Genomic DNA, 23,648 nt, shown 5'->3' on the forward strand with positions numbered 1-23,648 from the left:
ATGGTGTCTGTCTCCGAATGACAAACGGTAGTAGTACAGCAATTTTGGTGCAGGCGTCTGACGTTCGGTACGAACGTATTTGTTGGACCAGTGAAACATTCGCTCCGTGCATAAAATGCGAACAATTAATCCAATAAACGTAGTGAACATTTTAAATCAAGCAGTGGTGGAAAATATAGTGTCGTGAGTGAGAATGGGGTAGAAGATAAGACATTTACAGGTACATTGCTTGCAATGATAACAAGCAAATATGATGGCAACATTTCTCTAACAGTGAGTGACACATTAGATGTAGACACTGACACAGAAAGTGAGCGTGAAGATTCGACAAACGAAATGGATTTGGAACAGATAACTAGTCCATCAATTAGAGAAGTGAGCCTTCTACGAGCGAGTATAAGATGTCATCTCCAAGCCGGACAAAATCTGTACGTGTGACAGAAACTGTCGTTAAAAAATACAAACAAATTCAGGAACACATTGCATTATTGAAAAAGAATGGGAAACGTAACACTGTTGCAACTGCAGCGAAGAAATTCAAATGCAATACGGCGTTTGTGTATAAGGCTTTGAAATTCAGTAACAAACCTCCTCGCTCTCATGTAATGTCACTACTAAAATACGAAGTACTAAAAACATTCAACATTTATCGCACTAAAGGACTTACGGTACATGATTATTATTTAAAGCGTGGATGTTACTGACAGCGAGGAAATTGAACTATCCATTCAGTACTTCTCGTGGTTTCATTAACAAATTTAAAAAAGAGCACAGGATTCCCTCACGAAGGATTACTCAATTTGTAACGAAGAAAGATGTTGAAAACGAAGGTGAATTACTTGATAATGCCCAAAATTTTGTAATTAAAATTAATAAAATAATACATGAGAAACCGTACAACAGTGAATGCACCTTTAATACTGATCAGTCTAGGTTTGAGTACGAAATGACCTCTGGTAGAACTCTGTCAGAAATAGGGGAGAAACATACCACAGCAGTCGTTCAGTCTTTGGCCTCAGTGTCCCACGCATATACCATCCAAATTCACATTTCCCCAGCACGGCTAGGCACACACATATATATATGTTTCCAGGAGCCTAAAGGCGTGTTCGGACCCAAAGTGAAACAACAGTTAGCTAGATAGACACCTTTCAACATTGTTATTGATGCGAGCAAATCAGGCAAACTCACTCGGGAACACGTCAAACGGTGGCTAAAAGACGTGGTTATTCCTGGTGTGAAAGAGGATTCCTTGCTGTTGCTTGACTTGTGGAGTGGACAGACGAGTGAAGACGTGCGAGAATTGTTACATGAGAAAAACATTCGTGTTGAAGTTATACCCCCAAAGACCACCAAATTTATTCAGCCTCTTGATGTATACTTTTTTCGGCAATATAAATTGGTAGTTCGGAGACTTGAGGATTATTTTCGACATAAATTCATTGTTTCTGGTACACAGAACAAGTTATATGACAGAATTTTCATAATGAAAATGCATTCTGTTTTGTACCATCAATTTTGTGCGCCAGTTCTAAAGGACATGCTTACATATACATGGCAAAAATGTGGGTACGTCACCAGAGCAATAGTTGGTTCATTTACAAATGCTCCGGAGACTATGTTGCAAGTAGAAAATAGTGTCTGTGGTTATGAAGATTGTGACGAAAGTGCATTTGTTAAGTGTTTGTACTGCTCCATGATGCTGTATGCTAATCACTTCGTTATGGATCTCCATCATCACAAATGAAGAGCAAAAGGTCAGTAGGTTAATATCTGCTTATGTGCACCAGTTTATATTATTTTTCTGATAATTTATCTATTAATTTCTAATAACTTCAAGACATATCCTTGTAAAATCACATGTGCTGTTGTACCTAACTTATATTACATCATTTAAGTGCTTATAATTTCTTACAGTGCTGCTATTCCATTTTTCACTACAGGCATTTCAATTTAATTAATGATTTCTCTCACTAGGCTCAAGATCTTATTGATATAGTGGCTATTGTAGATCAAGTGACTACTACTGCATTAGTTAAAACCCTGAAGCTGCTCGCATGACCGTGTTCCATAACACAAATTTAACTTGCACATTGTTTATATCTTCCTGTGGGTGAGAGAGCTCTTAACTCTGAATTGAAAACAGATATGTAAACATTGGTTACGGAAATGGATTCAGGAGTAAATTCCAATGCTATTTGATACCCCACATGACCCCCTTGCAATTTATCATATTTTACCGCGATTCAATATGGCGCCTTTCAAGATGGCGATCATGCACTGGAAGTATTCCCACTTATAAATGCCCTATCCCGGTTTACAATGTTGAAGTCAGAATTACCAAAAGCTTTTTTCATTTTTATGCCAAAAGGATATTCTTGGACATTGCCTATTGGATTTCAAGATGGCGTCGGTGTAGCAGCTCAACGAAGCATTTGAGCATCGAGTGACTATTACTACGTTACTTAGCATCTCGAACTGAATCTTGTCACTAATTTTCATCAAAATTCAACTCTCACGGTTTATGGACCTTCCTCGTTAGAGAAAAAATAATCTCGTTACTATAAATCGAACAGTTTGCACGATAATTTCGAACTTCTGAGTAAATATTTGTGGATTAAACTGAAAGTTATAATAATATTTTATTTTCATTCTTCAGTTTTCCTTTCTTTTGTCATACAAGTATAACACACTACTTACTTAAACTATGTACTTATACTAATAATAATAATAAATGTAAATTTGATATTTAATATAGGGCCTACATTTTAGCAGCTGTTAGGAAATATGTTCCTACAAGTACTAAAAGAAAAATTATGAAACAACTTTTAAAATGTAAGAAAATTATTTAGTTCAAGAGGGAAATAAAATTGTGCAACAAGTAGGTTAATCTTTATTTATAGCAAAATATGTATTGGCATTTTAAAAGAAAAAGCAAGTTTGTCATGAACTTCTAGTGACAACTAATCTGATTTAATTTACAATTCTGTTAATAGTTGTCACTATAATCGGTTTTCCATAATTGTGTAATTGACAAATTTTAAAATAAATTTGACATTTTCATACAGCATTAGTTTAGGTATTCATTTGCATAATTTCTGAAATATTAAATTCTTACTTCCTACACATGCACTGTTAACATTCATACCAAATCAAAAATTCTGTGATAGTTTTGTATGCTTTCTACACATATATAATACTCTTTACTCTAATATTGGCCCATTCTACATAAATAGAAATTTATTGTACTATTGATATTCTGTAATTCACATTTCACTTTGTACGATATCAAACCACAACCTAAACATCTCTTCTGGGTCACTAAGCATGCTTCTGTACCAGAATCAAAATAGGAAGGTAATCACATTTAAATAGTTGTGGGAATTAGTGTTGTAAACACCAGTAAAGAACGATTTTAAATAAAATAAAACTATAAAATAAATAAAATAAAAGTATACCATAAGAAGTCAGAATTCTCTATATCAAGGAATATTAAGGGAGACGGGGGTATTGATGAACACTTGAGCTCTGATTATAAATAACTTTTGTTTTTAGAGAGGAAATTAAGATTTCTTGTGTATAGAAAGTTTGAAGATTTTCCTGTTTAGTAAAGTCCAGAGGAAAGTCAAAAGTTACAATTTTAAACAAATCGGTGAGATGTTTTTAAAATGTACCTTTGTTCGGGGTTGCCCCAGTGGTTGGGGTAATCCCGAATATACTATTTACTTTAAATTTTCTTTACGAAAGAAGCGAAATGCATTAAATACTTTTAAAAAATACCATAATGTATTATTTAAATCTTTAGTAAGAATTATAATTACAAACATAACTCAAGTTAATGAGAAACATGACCAGATCTCATCACCTTTGAAACTATTACAAATGAAAGCTAATAGGTAATGAGCTAAACAAAATGTACTCTTATGAAACAAATTCAGAAATAACGGTGCATTAAGTAAAATATTTATTAAAATAAAATCATTATTTGAAATTGTAGAAACCAGACATATAGGAATTAATGTTTTGCTCCCAAGGGCAGTATTCTTTATTACTCCAATGTTCAACTACAGTTAAAAGGCTGAACAAAATTGGCTAACTGCTAATGGACGCTACTAGGCCAAGTAAATTTGTAAAACACTGTGGATAACATACAGAAAAAATTGCACCCTATGATGAAGGATCAGATATCTAAAATAGGGTTACTGACTATAGAGTAATGAAGTAGACTACTAATGGTCTACAATAATAAATATAGCAAACTAGTCTAACTAATAAAGCTAATAGCGCTTATTACCAAGACATGATCTATTTCCCAAACCAATTTCATTACTTTATTACTTACTTTTCAATAAAGAAAAACTTTTTATTTTTATTTATTTATTTTTTATAATTTATTTCACACCATTGGGCTATCCCGAACACTCCGGGTTAATGGCAAATATTTTGTCTGGCATTTCCCTATGAGACGCAATATTATTGTTGAAGTTGAAACTAATTGCTGACTGCATACAGGCTAGTAACATTACAAATAACTCATGCTTAAATATTGGGGAACATATAATCTTATCTGAAACAACATAGATAAGGTAAGAGCCAACTTACCTTGCCGAGATTGTTGAATCAACGCTATAAGTAGTGATGTGAGGTGGAAAATTTTCCACTATATTTTTTCCGAAAAATTTACCGTTCTAAAAAATATCAGTAATCAAGTAACAATTTCTCAGTAATCATAAAATTGATTGAATTCATGTATAGAAATGTTAAAAAGTGAAAGATCGTTTAAAGAATCTGAAAATTTTCATGGCTCAGACAATTTTCAGTACCATGTAGGAACAAGCCAAACAATTTTTCATGAATCGAAATATTTCCTGTCTTCTATGGAAATATTGAAGAACTATTTATGAGATGGAAAATTTTAATCATTTTGAAGCAAAAAGTAAAACATTTTTTGTGAATTGGAGAGTTTTATTGCTCTGTAGAAACAAGTGAAAGGAATATTCATAGATCGGAAAATTTTCATTACGATGTAAAAACAAGTGGAAACAACGTTTCATAAGTTGGACAATTTTGGATATTATATATAGTGATGTTAAATGGAAAATTTTACACTATATTTAACTGCACATTGAGCTATAAAATTGAATTTCTGTAGAGGAAAGTTAGCCAGCAACAAATTATAATTTTCCAATCAGATTTCGGGAACCGGAAAATTTTCTAATATTTCAAGTTGGGAAGTAAAAATGTACATAGTGTTTCTCTCTTCCCCCCTCCCTCTGCGAGCACCTTCGTTGCTAAGAGGTTAGCATATGCGCCTTTGTCATGGGAGACCTGCTTCGATTCCCGGCGGGAGATCATGTGGTTCGGATTCCACGTTAATCAGTTGGTCCCGTCTTATATAGCCTCGCTGCTGAAAGGGACGTTAAACTCAAAATCAACTCAATTCAACTCTCTCTCTCTCCCTCCCTCTCTCTCTCTCTCTTTTTCTGTGTGTATATATATGTAAAGTGCCGAAACCATACATCGAGTTCGTAAAGTACAAATATCCCATTATATTATTTAAATTTTAAATTTATTAAAAGTGATGAATATTTTCCGATTCATAAAAACATACTTCACTTATTCGTACATCGTTGGTTAGCCGTAAAATTTATTGGTAATAAATATTGTCTTAAAAAGTTTCATGAAGCGAAAATCTAACGATACTTTATTTCTTCAAAAATGTTTCAAAAACTTCAATGCGTTCTTCCCTCAGAATCCACCTTTGATCTCATAAAATTATATTTCGTCAGTTTAATACGCGTAAGACGAAGTTTCCTCATAGCTTTACTACTTTTCTAGATTTACATACTGAAATATTTATAAATAAGTAGAGATAATATAAAGTGCCCACTGTAAATTTTTGACTATCCAAAATTCGAGTTTAAGTAACTCACGAAAACAAATACTGACCATTTTCTGGAAATAAACATTTACTTATTAACATATTCATTCAGAAGAAAAAGTGAAATATAACTAGTAAGGAAGCTGATTTGTGTAGTTGTTCTTTCAATAAAATAATAAAAGAAACGTAAAAAGCTGCACTATTAGCGCTGCGTTCTAAAGCAACAAGTAATTTCATTTTAATTTACAATATATATATATATATTTCTTTTTATCTATGTATGTACTTCTTCTATCGAATTGTCATTATTTCCAATACATTTTTATACATAATAATGGTAGTTTTACAATACAAATATCTGCTCTAAGACAAAATTCCAATATTGAAATTATGATGTATGAGTGTTAAACACAATAAAATCAAAGCATTTATTCTTATTTTCTGTTACAAAAATAATCTTCATAAGGAACTTTTATGTAGTTATTTCATTACATAGGCAGGCCTATATGTGAAGAAATAGTGGAATTTTCTGTTTTTCAAATAATTGATAAGTTAACAAAGCTTTTGTTTTCGATTTCTTGTTAAATTTTAAATATTGGAATGGGATATTTGTTCTCTACGAACTCGATGTATGTTCCCTGCACTTCACACACACACACACACACTCACACAAACAAACACACACATACATACATACATACATACATACATACACACACACACACACATACACACACACACACATAGCGAGAGAGAGAGAGAGAGAGAGAGAGAGAAACACTGTCTAAATTTTTAATTCCCAACTTGAAATATTAGAAAATTTTCTGGTTCCCGAAATCTAATTGGAAAATTATAATTTGTTGCTGTCTAATTTTCCTCTAAAGGAATTGAATTTTATAATCAATGTGCAGTTAAATATAGGAGAAAATTTTCCACCTAACATCACTGTTCATAATATCCAAAACTGTTCGGCTTATGAAAGTTTTTCCACTTGTTTCTATATCGGAAAGAAAATTTTCCGATCCTTGAAAATTTCTTTCACTTGCTTCTACAGAGCAATAAAAATTTCCGATTCACAAAAAGTTGTTTCACTTTTTGCTTCTAAATGATCAAAGTTTTTCGACTCATAAAAAGTTTTTCAATTTTGCATAGAAGACAGAAAATATTTTGATTCATGAAAAATTGTTTCCCTTGTTCCTACATAGTACTGAAAAATGTCTGAGCCATGAAAATTTTCAGATTGTTTAAACGATCTTTCACTTTTTTACAATTTGTTTAGAACGGAAAATTTTCCGGAAAAATATAGAAGAAAGTTTTCCACCTCACATCACGGCTAAACAACGATGTAGGAATAAGTGGAGTATGATTGTATGAATTGGAAAATTTTCCGGAAAATTTTCTGTAACCATTTCAAAATTTTCCGGAAAATTTTCTGTAACCGTTTCAAAATTTTCCGGAAAATTTTCATCACTGGCTATAAGTGAATCGACAAAAACAACAAAACGTCTTTTTTCTGTCAATCCACGCAACTGACCGTTACCAAATTTATGCTATACATATCCAGGTCTCTCCGCTAGCATACAACAAAATCATGTTTTCTAACAAGTTTCCTTGGACGCAAACTTGGGTGTTCGGCATTACCCCAGTGTTTGCGAACACCCCAGTTTCCCCTAACCCTTTTAAGATCCTGGTTTTTATGTAAATTATAGATTTTCAGTCAAGCGACTATAGCATCATTCCTATTTATTGTAGGATGATGGTTCATACATCGTTTTTTCGCAATAAAGCAACCATTAAAATTGTACCCTTCACATGTCCCTATCATGTCCCTGAGGATGGGAATTTTAAAAAAATTCTGAATTTTTCTCTGAAATTTCTTTTTTCAAATTTTGAGCCCCTGGACCTCCTGTGTTAACGCAGAGACCTGAAAATCAACTGGAAAATAGCAAGGGGTGTATTAAATGTGTGTACCAAATTTTAAGCTTCTATCTTGAACAGTAAGGGCGGGAAAATATTTATCAATAATCCCCACAATGCCTCAAATTACCGCAAAAGACCCTGATCTTAGGTAAAAAAAAATCCTGAGACATCCATATTATGCTTTTAACACTAGTTTCTTCTGGGCCCTTAGACAATCACAATCATGTTCAAGGTACCAACCATATTGTAAATTGCTGTTATGCTTTATATGCTTTTGGGTTGCTCTATTAATTGTGTTTGGGAGGATTTTGAGTTCTCACTTTAATGTTTGCAGATCACACCATAATGCTGGGTTATAGACTCGACAATGTTGTAATTTAAAAAAGTTTTTACTTTTTGGATGTAGAGTGGTGATTGATCTGATGATTTTGCAACATTATACAAAGCGGTTTTCCATATCAGAGATTGTCTATCAATAGTAGGGAGAAAAATGTCTCTTGATAGATATATTATCTTTAGAAAATTTGATTTCTGCATCCAATGAAGGAAAAGATTCATCCAAAATGAATTTGTGATATTTCGATGGCGGATGTATAGTTCCTTTCCACGAGGAACCCCTATATTCTATTTGTTTCCGGCTCTGGAATTCGAGACCATTTTCTTTGCACATGTCCAAACATTCTTGATAAATTTGTTCGAATATTGTTAGTTGAGAGTAATATTTACCAGACCTCATCTTGGACAGCGTTTGAACTAGTGTATCTACAAGGATCAAACCTTCTGACATGTCTGCATCTACTTGAGATAAGGCGAAACTCAAAGTTATAGCATGGCACAAGTAATCTTAATTTTAGTAGCCCGAAAACATTCCCTCATGTACAGATCACACTAATTTTCCGGATAGAATGATTGCGGTAAATAAATATCAGAAGTTCCAGATTTGTTTTAATATCGCATGATAATATAATGTGTTGAAAACAGATTTTATGGAAAAAAAAGGGGAATAAATGGATATGATAATTTGTAAAAAAAAAAAAAAGAAAGAAAAAAAAAGGTGATAGTGCTTAAGTGAATTATAAGAAAAAGACTTGAAAAGTAATCAAGAGGAACCATTAATATGTTTTTCCTTTGTTATAATAACTTGTCCTAAGGGACAACGGTGATAGAAACTAATAAGACTTTATAATTGCAAAAAGAAAATCATAAAGCACTTAATTTGAAATTAAAGATTGATAACATTTGGTAATATAATGGGGATTCAGGCTGGCAGAGGGGGAGAGTGAAAACGGAGGCAACAGACACGTTCTTTCTTTTTTCTTTCTTTTTTTCTTTTTTTCTTTTTTTTTTTTTTTTTTTTTTTTTTTTTTTTTTTTTTTTTTTTTAGTCATGTGCAAAGAGATTAACCTTGGACTTCGGGTGAGAGGTTACCATATACTCATGTGAGTTTCAATTGCTACCACTTGTAAAAGTTAGCTAAGAAAGACAGTTTGAGCATAGTTTTAGTTTCCTAGCGTAATTAGTTTTTGTGACAAGTAACTCGTATATGCAAATAGCATCGTTAATATCATCTTGTATGTTAGAATTGTCTTTGTGTAAATAAAATTGTAATTAAGCATTTCGAGGTAAAACAGGTTCTTTTACTTAACTTCTACAAAGAAAAGATTAGAACTTACCTCTTATGCACAGATACGACAGCGTGGGATACTATCGGTCATTAAATAATATCATCTGAAGTCATCTACCATACGTAACTAAATATAATTGATTAATCATTTATATTAATAATAAATAGTTGTTTGGTAGATAAACTCATAATAATAATAATAATAATAATAATAATAATAATAATAATAATAATAATAATAATAATAATACCAAATTATTTAATGGATGGTTTGCATTTGTTCTATGTCGCCATAATCAATGGAAATTAATTACTTAGTGTACGAAGACTTTTTTCGTCCAACACAAGTGTAATGTTTTACTGCAGTGTATGTTATTTGTAAGTATGCATATCATATTTTAGTATGACTTTCAACATTGAAGCGAATGAGAATGCCGACTGATTTTCTATTTTTCTGGTTGTTTGTCAGAAACAAAGGAGATAACTAGATAATGGACAGAGGTTAAAATGAATGTCCAGGTGGCGAGGTCAATGCAAGCATCCCACAGATTTCCGTGAATTAGGTCTTCCTGTACTACAAACTAAAACGAGTGGAGCTATTTTATTCGGAACGCAACGGTATTCTGCAGTTCGTAACTTTGTTGTCGAGAGATGTTTGGAAGTAGTTTCACTTGTAGCCACTGGCAACTCACCGTTTGTCGACCTATAATAGCATCATCTGTGTGAGGGGGGGGGCACTAGGGGGGCCAAGAATTTGAGCAAGGGGGCCTGGCCCCCCTTGGCCCTCCCTTGGCTCCGCCACTGATGGTGTCCATGGTTCGATCCCAGCTTGTGCTAAGTGGGCTTTGTGGTGGAAAAACGCCGTGTAGTGGGTTTTCTCGGGGTTCTCCTGTTTCCTCCCACTTTCTTCATTCCACCATTTCATTCATTTCTCATGGTCACCATATTTCTTAGCCTCGGTGCAGAATCGAGGGACCTTAAACTGAATATTTCATTTTAGTTCACCAAGCCCAAGGACACCGATACAAGAACAAGATAAAGATTGGATATGCAAGACGAAGTGCATAGTAATCTTCCTCTTGACCTTGTTTTGGTGATCACCAAGTAGTGATGCGCGTATTTTCTTGCTTTCCGTATAGTATGGGACACCATAATCAAAATCACACTTGGTCTTCATTTGTACCGATGAGGCGAGCATTCTTGGCTCTTGTATAGCATGAAAGATAACCAAGACTTCGAAATGCAGGACCAAGACTTGACTGCAAGACAAAGGATAAGACGCAGTATTGATGACCGAGGGAGCGAATTGTTTGAATTTCATTTGTTGGGCTGAAAGTGATGAAATAAAATTAGTACTTTATAATTAATTATCATACTGTATTTTTAAATTTTAAATTACAAAATTCATATTATGTATCTTCTTACGTGCAACTATATATACTGTAAAATAAGTTTTAATTACCGAGAAAGAAAAATCAAAGTGGCACGGGTCACGGAATCATAGGAACCTATTTTGGAATGAAAGTTGAAGGGTTGGAATAAATCACAGTTGTTCTCCTGTTTCCTCAACCCTTATCGTTGTTAAACGATTTCCTTTTGTCTCCGCCAAGATACTCTTGCTACTGCCTTCCGAGAAGACCCACTGCCGTCCGAGCAGGTGAGAACACTGACCTTGAAGAAAAATTTCGTCACATAGAACTAAAGCAAGAAAAAAAATTCTCCCACGTCGGACATTGGTATCAGTTATAAAAAGAAATAACTAAACCTCAAAAGTGCCAAATATTCATTAAGATGCATATCTAATGTCTTGATCTAGCTAGTGGTTAACGTGTAAGACTTCGGTACACGTGGTCCGGGTTTAATTCCCAATGTGAGTGCATTTTGGGGTTCACCCAGTGTCGTGACCATAGTGCTCTCAAATGAGTCGGGTTGTCGGGTCAGGCTACTGGGGTCGGGTTGTCGGGTCGGGTCAGTCGAGTCAGCTCGGGTCGGGTCAATCGGGTCAGCTCGGGTCGGGTTGTCGGGTCGGGTCAATCGGGTCAACTCGGGTCGGGTTGTCGGGTCGGGTCAACCGGGTCATCTCGGGTCGGGTTATCGGGTCAGGTCAATCAGATCGAATCACGGTTCGGGTCAGTCGGGTCGGGTCGGGTCTGGTCGGTCTTCAACAAGACCCGACCCGACCCGTTGAGAGCACTAGACAAGGCGCGTTGTTCTGGTGAAAGATGCCATTCCTGGTTGGAAATGTAGCCGACGTGAATGGACATACGTAAACAGCAATGGCTTTCCGATAGCTAGGAGCTGTCATTGAATCCTCCACACACAATACTGTGGCCATTGATAACGACACGAGGGTTTTCCAAATCATAATGGAGCCACCATGGACCTAGTCATTATCCTACTGCACACGTCCCGAGCAGTTGTTCCTTTTGAAGATGACGGACCCTGACCCAACCATCCATGTGATAAAGGTGATCAATCGAATCTTGGAACGTTGTGGCATTGCTCTGCAGTCCATTAACGATAGGCACGTGCACATTCCAGGCGTTATCTATGATGCCGTGCGGTTGTTATTTTTATACATGATTGACGTTTGCTGCGGAGACCTATATCTAACAACTAGCCTTTGTCTAGCTCGGATCTCCGCCCCCAGACCCCCACGTTTGCTCGGTCTACGGCCTCACAACTTTTAAACCCACAATTCTACTGAATTTCAAGTTTCTTTTCCTATTTCAACTATCCTGAAGATAAGATTTTGTATCCCAAGAAAACGCCCATTTAAATAACTTGCGAATTTCTTCATGCCCCTTTAGACCCCTTAACAATTAAAAATATTCATATTTGCCGATTTCCCTGTGGGTTAGTCCCGGAAACCTACAATCGTGCCACATTTCATCATTCTAATTCTGTCGGAAATGCCTAATAGTGGGGCGTATTGTGTAATCCCGTGTGCATTTTTTTGTTAAAATTGAACTAACACTTGATTTTTATTCTTTCGGTGATGCTTTGAAATTCGGACACGGTTGCCATTTTTTTCGTTCATCCGAATCCAATATGACGGCTATCAAAGATGGCCGCCTTCGCCAATGCACAGCGCTGTCTTTAAAAGACTATATCTCCCAAACTAATTGACCAATCTCCATGCAACAAACACGAAACGACGTAGAAAATAATAAATGTTTAAAATTGACAACGATTATTACTTATCAATGCAATTAATAACGTAAGAAATAATTTTATTTCAAATTTTGACATTTTATGATGTGTTTTCTTTATATATTTTTTTAAATAACAAGTAAACGGCAAATAATTGAGAACAACGTTGTATACTTTTTAAAAGAGTAATAAATTGTCTTTAAATTGTCAAGTATATCATTCAGTTTGGTTAAGAAACAACGACATTATAACAAATTAATATTTCCTTTTTTTTTTCTTTCTTGATTTTCCCACATGAATAGAGGGGGCTAAAAGTAATAAAATAAGCAAAGAATCACTTTGCTGAAATCTTTGCAGTTGGATGTGTTGATATTATGATACGATGAAAGAGGAATTGAAGTGGTCCCAGTCTGACAGGTTTGCCGAATCCAATATGGCGGCCATCATAATGGCTGCCATATCGAAAACATTGTTCTCGCTTACACCCGGTAAGCACCTATTATATTGATCCATGGGTGATATTTCTGATGAGTGAAAATTTGTACTCTAGTTATTGCTTTTACCTCTGACAACCGAATTCAGAGCGTGCAAGCACATGTAAATAAATTATCCTCTATTCCTACGTCCTGCTCATGTTTCCTTTTGGTATTAATACTGCTTTTGGTACATTACTGCTTTGGAATACTGCTTTTGATACATTACATTGCAAGTTCCGTGTAAAGTGTCTTTTTCTGTGGCTGTATCTTCATTAAAGTCGATGTTATCAATAGGAAACCACATTGGCTTCTCTTTAACTGTGAATCGAGGTATTATGAACATTATCATACTGCCCCACTTCTGTCTGCATTGCATGGGAAAATCTAATTTTAATGTCATCTATTTTCTTATAATTAACTCCAATTCCATAGTTCTCCAATGCATTTACGAGCTGTTTGCTTCTGGTTTTATGATGAATGACTAGCGGAAGCCCAATGGTTAATGGTGTATCAGCTTGTTGTCGGAAATTACTATCATCATGTTTTGGATGATAGTTCATTTGACGATCAGATCTACAGCTAGCGACAACCAATTGGCATAAGTTGTTGACGGCTTTATTAACTTCTTCAGCTCGTCGTGTTGTCTGAATCTCGGACTTACAGCCTTGTATCAGCCAACGCATGAACTGTTGGAGGATTGGCGGAGAGCTATACTCGTCAAAAGATCCATCAAATTTCTAGTGTTCACTGGCAAGGATTTCGTCACGAATTATTTGTGATTTTTTGAGTACTGCAGTTGCGTCAGCATGAGAAATGTTTACGAAGCTATGAACGGAGCGCAGAGATTCTCAGGAGTGTTCATTTGTCGTGAACGGACAAAGTTCACATTTGGTAACTTCTTCTGTATTTGTGATTTCAGATGACGCTTATAGTTGCCATCAACTATCTTTCCACTTTTCTCAGAGAGAAGATTAAAATAAGTTGTATTGACATTCCACATACTTGTTATAGCATCTTTATCCCGATAAAATGTGCATTGCAAGATATTTAATAATTCACTGTCAGCCAAAATGTCTGCGAAGACGTTAAGAATACAGTTTCATGTCGTTCTGTTAAAGATTTTCTTCTTTCAGCATACACTAAACATTTTAAGTGGTATTTCATGTCATATGCAATTACGTCCCCGGGTTCGTTCCACAAGGCGAGAAGGCGACACTTCAATTCATCAGAATTATTTTCAACAACGTTCTTAATTTTTTGCCCCATGGACAACGACTGCACTAAATGAAGTTCACCCTCAGCCTCTTGACAAAATATGCATTTGTTTTTGTCAAATGGAAAGGTAGAAGACCTTCTCGAGCTTGGAGCATCCACTGTTGTCTCCGAACTTGCACTATTCACTGTTAATTTCGATGGACGTCCTCTCCTCGCAACCGTAGGCAGTATGGATCCATGTTTTAAAGCCTCCTCATAACTCCGCTTCGATTTATCATAGTGTCCTTTGTGAACTAAACTAGAGTAACAGACTTTGTGGAAGAATGCTGCCTTTTCCTGCACATGCTCAGGAGATAACGGTTTAAGAAGAGATGCGACCGCTGAATACTGAAGATCACCAAATTTGCTTCTGTCCACTGCAACTGTTATTAGCTTTTCTAGTGATTCAAGAGATGGATTTAGAGTTACGTCTCCTCTTTTCTGATCCTAGCACAGGATACAGAGATTATAATCAAGTTCTTTCGGATTGGCTGATTCTATCTTGTAAGTTAATTACACAGTTTCATTTCTGAAAATACCAGAAAGAATTGAGGAAACACTTTAGAAACGAAGAGTGTCTCAAGAGGACTAAAGGTAACGTAAAGCAAGTGATAAGACACAATACTTATACGTTACAATTGAAATTCGGCAAGTAACTGCACAGTTTCACCTGCTAACTGTGAGTAGTTCCACTTTGCGCCGCACTTATATACTTTGTTCGAGTACTAGAAAGTTGCAGAAACGTCCATTGAATTCTAATGGAACGTTCTAAAACCCCATTCAATTCTAATGAAAAGTTCTAGAATGTTCGAGAAAAAGTTCTAGAACATTCTATAATTTTCAAGAAAGTTCTAAAATTTTCTTGAATTTTCGGGTAAGTCCTAGAATGTTCGGTCAAGTTCTAGAAAGTTCTATAATGTTAGAAAAAATACAGAAAGTTCTTACGTTTAAGTAAAATGTCATGGAAGCCTTTAGAGCCTCCTACAACTTCCCATTAGAATTTTATGGCTATTTCTAGAACTTTCTAGAAGTTTTGCATAAATGGTGATATACTTGAGGTGCGCTAATAGGGGTGTCTGTCAGGGTATAGCATGCGACATATCAAAGTACTTGTCTTGGAGAGTAGATCACGGATTCATGGTTGGCTTTTCTATAGGTCTCGGTCTCCCTCTACTCCTGTGGGAAAATCAAGCAAAAAAGGAAATATTAATTTGTTATAATGTCGTTGTTTCTTAACCAAATTGAATGACATACATGACAATTTAAAGACAATTTATTACTCTTTTAAGAAGTATACAACGTTGTTCTCAATTTTTTGTCATTCGCTTGTTATTTTAAAAAATATATAAAGAAAACAGATTATAAAATGTTCAAAATTTGAAATAAAATTATTTCTCACGTTATTAATTGTATTGATAAGTAATAATTCTGGTGAATGTTTAAAAATTTATTATTTTCTACGTCTTTCCGTGTTTGTTGCATGAAGATTGGTCAATTAGTTTGGAAGATATAGTCCTTTAAAGACAGCGCTGTGCATTCGCGAAGACGGCCATCTTTGATAGCCGCCATATTGGATTTGAATGAACGAAAAAGTGGCAACCGTGTCAGAATTTTAAAGCATCACCGAAAGAACAAAAATCAAGTGTTAGTTCAATTTTAACAAGAAATGCACACGGAAGTGTAATTTCAGATATAGTGCACCCCACTAAAGCATTTTGTGGTGTAGATGTCCCATGTAAATAACAGGGAAAAGATTTTTCAGTTCCCAATAAAACCACTCTACAGTTGGGAATTTTAATTTTGATCATTTATTAGTTAACGCTAACAAAAACGTAAGCATATTGAGTTTCAAGTTTTTATTCCCATTCCAAGTACCTAAAATATGAGATTATAGGTACAAAAAGGATCCATTTAAATAACATGGGGAATTTCTTCATCGACACTTTAGACTCCCTAAAACTTAAAAATATTCACTTTTGGCAATTTTCCTGAGTTAGTCCCGAAAAGCTACAATCATGTCAAATTTCATTATTGTAGAACTACAGTAAGTGCCCAATAATTTTGGGGTGTAAAAGATATCCCATACTATAATAACATGGAGATTTTTCAGTTCCTCATAAAACCATTCTAAAGTTGGAAATTTTTAATATTTGTAATTTACTTAGGTAAATTTAACGAAAACGTATAAGCATACCGAATTTCAAGTTTTTATTCCCATTCCAAGTACCTAAAATATGAGATTATTAGTCAAAAAAGGCCCATATAAATAACTTGGGGAATTTCTTTATCCCCCTTTAGACCCCCAAAACTTAAAAATATTTACTTTTGGCAATTTTCCTGTGGGTTAGACCCGGAAGGCTACAATCATGTCAAATTTCAACTTTCCATGTCAACCAGATGTACCCCTTTATTTTATGTCAGTTCATGTAGTTTTATATATAGTTAGTATTACGGTGAATTGGCTGGTCAAGCACATACTCACGCTTTGTTCACTGTTAAAGTCTGCTATGGTTTGTGCCACAGTTTGCGCCCTTTTCTGTTGGACGAATCTCGATGCTTGACGACGTCCGACATCTTTCATAAAGTGAGGCCGCCAAATGTGTTGCGGTTTTGTGCTGGTTTCACCATCCTTTTCCCAGCTTTGGAAGACACTAACGAAGCAGCCCGATAACAAACATCCGAAAAGTTGCGATGTTCCCTAGATGCTTGTTCCCAACCGTCTGGGTATAACAAGTTGGCCCTATCAAATTTGATATATCGCCAACCTTTACCGTTCTACGCACAAGCAGCACACTGAGTGACCGAGTGAGATACCTGTCTCTAACGAGCAGTTCTACTATACTCCGTGGCTCTGGCATCAGCCAAACAACTTTGTTCAAAAAGTAGTGAGTTGTCATTATGTTTTGATTAGTCCGTGTATATGCAGTATCTGTATCTTTATATGACTTATTTTTATAAGTGTAATAATACTGCATAATTAACATTAGGCTTTTTGTGCATTGTAGTTTGTGTATGCAACACTAATAAGAAAAGGTCCCTCTAACGAAACTATCAATGCCTCTAAACTGTGAATTTCTTTCCTATTTGTTACAATAAAACAGTATATGATACGAGCTATTTCATGCAATATACGTATATATTCCGGAAGACGACAGTTAACTTACGATCAATTATGTGCTTAAATCATTGATTTCTGTCTTCCCTTCCAAAATATCAAAATATATCTTTCACTCACAGCAGAAAAAAATCTACCTTTCTCTTGTGGAGACGGTGCCGTAAGGTTTATTTTCTTCTGTTTGTACTGAGCAGGGGTAGGGGTGGATCTAGAAAATTCTTGAGGGGAGGTGCAGTTCTGGGAATAGAGATTTTGATATATATATATATATATATGGGGTGTTTCAAAACAACACCGACAACGTTCGGGAGGTGATTTCTGACACCAAGACAAGACAAAAAGTATAAACCAACCTGGGTGCACACATGCTTCCTTTCGGAGTTATAGGCTACAGAAAACATGAAAAAATGAACTTTAAAGGTCCATAGCTCCAAAGCTATGATACCTACAGTAGTCGGGTCTAGATTTCACTTAGGAACTAGTATGTGCCCTATCCAAATATCCATGTTTCAGAATTCTGCAGTACTTCCGCAACAATTTTATAGAGGTGGTTGGTGACTACATCAAATTATATGCCCAAAGCCAAACTCCCTCTATAAAAGTTGTTGCATGAGTATTGAGAAACGTCGTAGCAGTGGCGTAGCAGCTGCCCCCGCAACCCCCGCAGTGCGGGGGGGCCCCAACGTATAGGGGACCCCGAAGTCTTGCGATGAATAAAGATTTAAAGAAGTAGAATTTCAATCTTACTTCTATCGGCTTTACAACTAGGGCCCCTTCTCTATACTTTGTGGGGGGGGGGGGCGCAAAAGTGTGCTATGCCACTGCGTTGTAGATACATTTCCAGTCCAAAAGGTAAGGAGAGGGGACAGAAAACTCATTAGTCCCAGGACCAGCTAACAGACAGAATACTTAATGATAATAGTTTAAATTTCGCAGATATTCTCTTTCTTGTTCCCTCATAACTTATGCTGTATAAATGAAGAAGAACTTAACAAGTATTAATTGTTTATCTGTACTGTTTCTTCCAAGCACGCACCTGGAGAATCTCCGAAGTTGACCAAATTCTCATTCTTCGCCGGACTAAGATAAATTAAACTTGCGATTACATGCCACTCATAAGCAACTAATGTTCCGGTGCACTCTCTTCACATTTCAAAAAAAAAAAAAAACTTTTAGGTTTACGTTCCACGGTTATGCCGGCTAGGCTAGATGAGACGGTGATGATGAGAAAATGAACGGAATGGTGGAATGAATAAAGTGGGAGGAAACGGAAGAATCACGAGGAAACCCATACACATGGTGTTCGTCTAGGCATCACCGGTGAACGCTCTACTACTGAACTACCGCGGCCCCCCGTCACACTCCTATTTTGCTCTTGAACATAACTTTCCGACAGGAAGTGTGTTCAGCTGCTTGCAGTTAGTGTTTTAGCTGCATGTTTCTACTGAAACAGGAGTAGCGTCAGAAATTTTGAAAGGGGTAACTGATTAGTGGCATTTGAGTTTAGAGTTCCTTTTAGCATCGAGACTATATGAGATGTGCACCTACACTTTAACGTGATATCTGCACCACATGACTCCTGCCGGGAACCTAACCCGGGCCTCACACGCCAAAGGCGCGTACGCTATCGACATATCCACGAGGGAGGTCGTAACTGGTATTAAATGCTTTCTTACAACGTACGGAATTATGACTTTCGTTCTACAGCTTGTTAGAAACCTCTGTATAATTCAATCTGAAGCAGCATTTCCGCACAGTCTGGAAATGTTCGTTTGGTTCCAGGAATAACTGACGTATCATCACAAAAACGGTCACGAATAATTCTTATATATTTTTTCAGTATGCTAGGTCTCCAACCTCAGAAGCTTTATATCTCTTCATTCTTGCGCAAAAGGATGGTAAGTTTAGAGAGGCGAGAAATATTACCACCTGTAACACTTGAATATATTACCTAGTTTGTAGTCACAATAGACTGAGAGCAGATCATTAATCTGATCATTGTTGACAGAAAAAAACACTACTGCCATCTCATGTTAAAAAAACACAAAAACAGTTATATTTTCCTTTCAAGGTTGCGCGAAACCTCTTCTGGATCCGTCACTGAGCATGGAATTAATGCTTCTTTATTCGTTCGCATAAGATGGTAAGTTCGGAGGGGACGCAAATTATTATCCGCTCTGACACTTGGGAATATTACATAATTTGTAGTAACAATAGACTGAGAGTAGATTATGGATCTAATGTATTGACATAAAAATATTTTATTCACTCTCGTCTTGTTGAAACAACACGAAAGAATTATATTTTCTTTTGAGGTGGCGTGCGCCTTTCTAGATCCGCCACTGGGCCATGAAAGGTTTATGTTTCATTCTTGCGCAATATGAGTGAAGATTCGAAAATGTTGGGGGAGGAGACACATTTTTGTCTGCTGTAACACTTGGGAATATTATCTAGTTTGAAATAAGAATAGATCTAGAGTAGATTATTTGTCGAACAAACTGACAAAAAAAAAAAAAAAAAAAAAAAAAAGAAAGAAAGGAAGAAAAATGCTTTTGTCTTCCGTAGAAATAACACAGACATTACATTTTCCTGTGAGGGGACATACGGTCCTTTCTAGTCCTTACACTCGACCATAGAAGTTTCGAAGGCAGAGTATAGCTCGCTGTAACGCTTGGGAATATTAGTTAGTTTATACTAACATACTAATCGATCAAATTTCCAATATGATGCATAACATAGTTTCGAACTTTAATAATTGTAAAGGGCTATCGTCCCATAGAATAAAGCGACGATGTTAATCTCATGGACTCAGAACATTCCATAAAAAAGTTGCATAGAATAATAAGGGGACGCTTGCTGAAAATTTGAATGAGAACACACTAATCAACACAAAATTTGGAACCAACCAGCGATAACGCTACGTTCATAGAACATTTGGTTTCTGAGATCACATTGTCGAAATAATTTTCTCAAATACTTTCATTGGGGTTCATATAGAAAATCCATTGTTGGAAGTCGCAACAGAACTAATTACATCAATAATTCCCTCAAGAAAGGTAAGATTGTCAATTTAACTCGACTAAAGGCGCATGTGAAAAAAAATCATTATTTTGTTAACGCGTTCCGCCAGGTCGTCCGTCTGAACACTACGTCTTACACTACTCTCATTGTTATGAAAATTTGAACACCCTTCCCGAGAGTCTTACCATTATTGCCTAACTTTCCATTCACTCATTATTGCAGGCCCGAAAATGTCACAGAATTCCCGATAGATGTCAGCTGCATTTTGTTCCTTTCCGTTCAGAACTCATATGACAGATCTCACTTCACATTTGGATGGATTTTTTATGGTAACCATTTCACCTTGCTGCTACTCTCATGTACAAAACTCTACTTGAATGATTCTATGTCTGCTGCAAGCACACAAGACATGCTTTTTCGCATGCTCAATTTCATCAATATTGCCAACCTCGAGTAAAAAACAATCGGCTTTTTTTTTTTTTTTTTTTTTTTTTTTACATTGGCCTCGTATTTTCTGCGCTTTCTACTAATAAACTAGTGTGGCGAATAACACGTAGAGAATATAAGATATGATTGAAGATGAAGTTGCAAAAAATTATGCTGTAGGTCATAGTTTGCACTAATAAGGAATTTAATAATTGAGTTTCAAAGGGTTCATTTTTGTTCTGAGTCACCTTTCTTTTATCTGTTTGGTTGCATTCTCATTCTTCTTTTATTTAAATAATATTGCACACCGTAAGTATTATTTATCACAAAACAAACTTTTGCCACAGACTGATCTTCTCATCAGTCAAGATCAGAATGGATGTCATTATTGAAAAGAGGAGAGAGTTAGTCACCCTTGTGACTCCAGATGACAATGGCAAATTTCTTTCTAATACTGGTAACATTCAATTCAGTTTCAGCTGTTTGTACCCGCTAATACCATTGCTACAATTTTACTTCAGATAATACAATTGAGTTTACTTTGCCGTGCAACTATCGAACTATCTAACCCATGATATTTAGACATTGTTGTCAGCAGCACTTTATTCCAGTACAGAATTATTATTATTATTATTATTATTATTATTATTATTATTATTATTATTATTATTATTATTATTATTATTATTATTACCACAGAATAAACTTCTATAACTTGAACTGATTCAAAATTGAGATGTCCTATTATAATAAACATTTAATAAAGATTTGCGCGATTATGATAATTAGCGCTCTCATGACATTGATGGATAATTCCCAAATGAATTGTAGAAAGTAGAGGGGGAATCAATAGCAACTACGAGATCATTAATTATTGTGTCACTTTACTTTCTTTTATCCCAATTGTTATGCAGCTAAGCTCTAGAGATGTATCATCATTTTGATTCACAGGAAAACCCTCATACGTAATACAATTATAATCTAGACGATGTTCATTGTAAAACAGATTTGAAATGACTAATTTAAATGGTAGTTTAGAAATAAACTTAAATCTTCCAACCAAGTCTTTGAATTTTGGTAAAATATCTTTCGTGAATATTTGCTAACGATGTACGTCCATTAAAAGTAATCTGAGTGGAAACAATCAGAACATCTAGTTTCCCTGAAGATTATAGATTGACACCAATATATGTAGCAAAGAATTCCAATGCGGTTTTAAAATTGTACGTAACTACAGAATAACCATTCACTCAGCACTGGAGAATGTTTCAATTGTATTTATTTTATGGAACGTGTCAATAATTTAAAAATGTAAACCAGATATCTCAAGACACAATCCTCCTTATTGGCTTTTACTTTTTACTCCAATGCTTCAGTTAATGTACATAAATTATCTTCCAGCTGCTTCTGAAGTTCTTATATTGGATTATGAAAAAGAAAAACACTTCGTAATATTCTGCATAAAATTACTGCATTAACATAAATGATGACTGTTTAGACAAAAACGACGAAGAAATAAGTATGCTCATTGTATTAAATTCTATTAATATAATACTGTAGAAGAATTTAGTATAGGCGTTTTAAAGAAATTTCTTTTCTGTATTTGAGCATATTACTGGATGCAATTAGCTAAGGATAGAAGTCAGTGGAGAGCTTTTGTGAACGCGGCACTGAACCTCCGGGTTCCATAGGCCATAGAGTTAGTTAGTTAGTTATTTGAGCATATTGCCACGAGTTGTATTTTATGTTTATTGTAGAAGAGATAGTTAGAGACATCACGAAAATCGAAAATTAAATGTCATTATTAATGCTATTACTAAATGTTTTTGTCACAATAAACTATAGCAAACAAGAATTTCTTACCTAAAATAAAGGTCCACATAAAGGATATGTTCCTGTTACCTGTTGTCTTGAGGTTCAATGTTCTTCCCTAACTGTATATTGTAACTCATTGAAAATACCAAGGAATGTGAATGCTCTCAATTTCTTACACTGTTCACTGTTAGAAGCTCTAGGAACGAAATATCGAGAGAAACCCAAGGGCTAGAAGGAAAGAAAAAAGGGAAGAAAGGGAAGGGTAAATAAAAAGCATCTAACAGACGCCAGGAAAGTGGGAAACTTGAAGGGAACTCCAGTCCGAGAAGGAAAGAGCGGGTGCTGTATTTTTAGTATTGCATACTGGCCGCTAGATGTTGGCCACCGTCCAACAAAAAAGTTCACCATAACAACAGACTCGATGGATATATCTGACGTATTAGTATGTTCCCTTCCGTGTGTGTCTTTCAAAGAAATGGCTCTTTCCTCTTTTCAATGCTACACAATGAGCTTCCTCTTTTCGTCTTTCAACTCACACCATTGTTTCCATTGCGGATTTTTCACGAAACATTATTGATCACTGTTCCAGAATTACCTAACACCTATTTGTATAATTTTCACACATTAAGCACTGCTTTGTTTTCATAGTTGAACTTATAAAATATTCAATCTTTTCTTAGTTTCAAGATGCAATTTCAATCAGAAGAGCATTTAAATAATTTATTTCTTAAAGAAATAATATGACTGTATCATATGAATGTACGTCTTGTTAATGAAATTATAGCTTTTCTGTCTTCGAATATAGAAATATCTTATTCGAACTAATGACAATATTTTATTAACTCATTTTCTTCTTTCTTCCCTATCATACTATTATTTTGGACATAGCTACAATTTTTCAAGATAAATAAACCTAATGATTAAATATATCTGGTACAAAAAGATAACAGTCCACGAAAAAAT

General features: G+C 35.3%; 1 protein-coding gene across 1 annotated transcript in view; it reads right to left on the bottom strand.

Annotated features, from left to right (window-relative positions):
• Window positions 1–23,030, bottom strand: part of LOC145668035 (UPAR/Ly6 domain-containing protein qvr-like) — a 101,564-nt gene extending 78,534 nt beyond the window's left edge. Inside the window, exon 1 of the mRNA XM_081735504.1 lies at window positions 22,734–23,030. Within this exon, the coding sequence (XP_081591630.1) occupies window positions 22,734–22,752 (19 nt within the window). The 5' untranslated portion in view covers window positions 22,753–23,030. The remainder of the gene's footprint in view (window positions 1–22,733) is intronic.
• Window positions 23,031–23,648: the final 618 nt, after the last annotated feature.

The sequence above is a fragment of the Thermobia domestica genome, chromosome 13 (assembly GCF_964235325.1).
Source record: "Thermobia domestica chromosome 13, izTheDome1.hap1.1, whole genome shotgun sequence".
Taxonomy (NCBI): Eukaryota; Metazoa; Arthropoda; class Insecta; order Zygentoma; family Lepismatidae; genus Thermobia; species Thermobia domestica.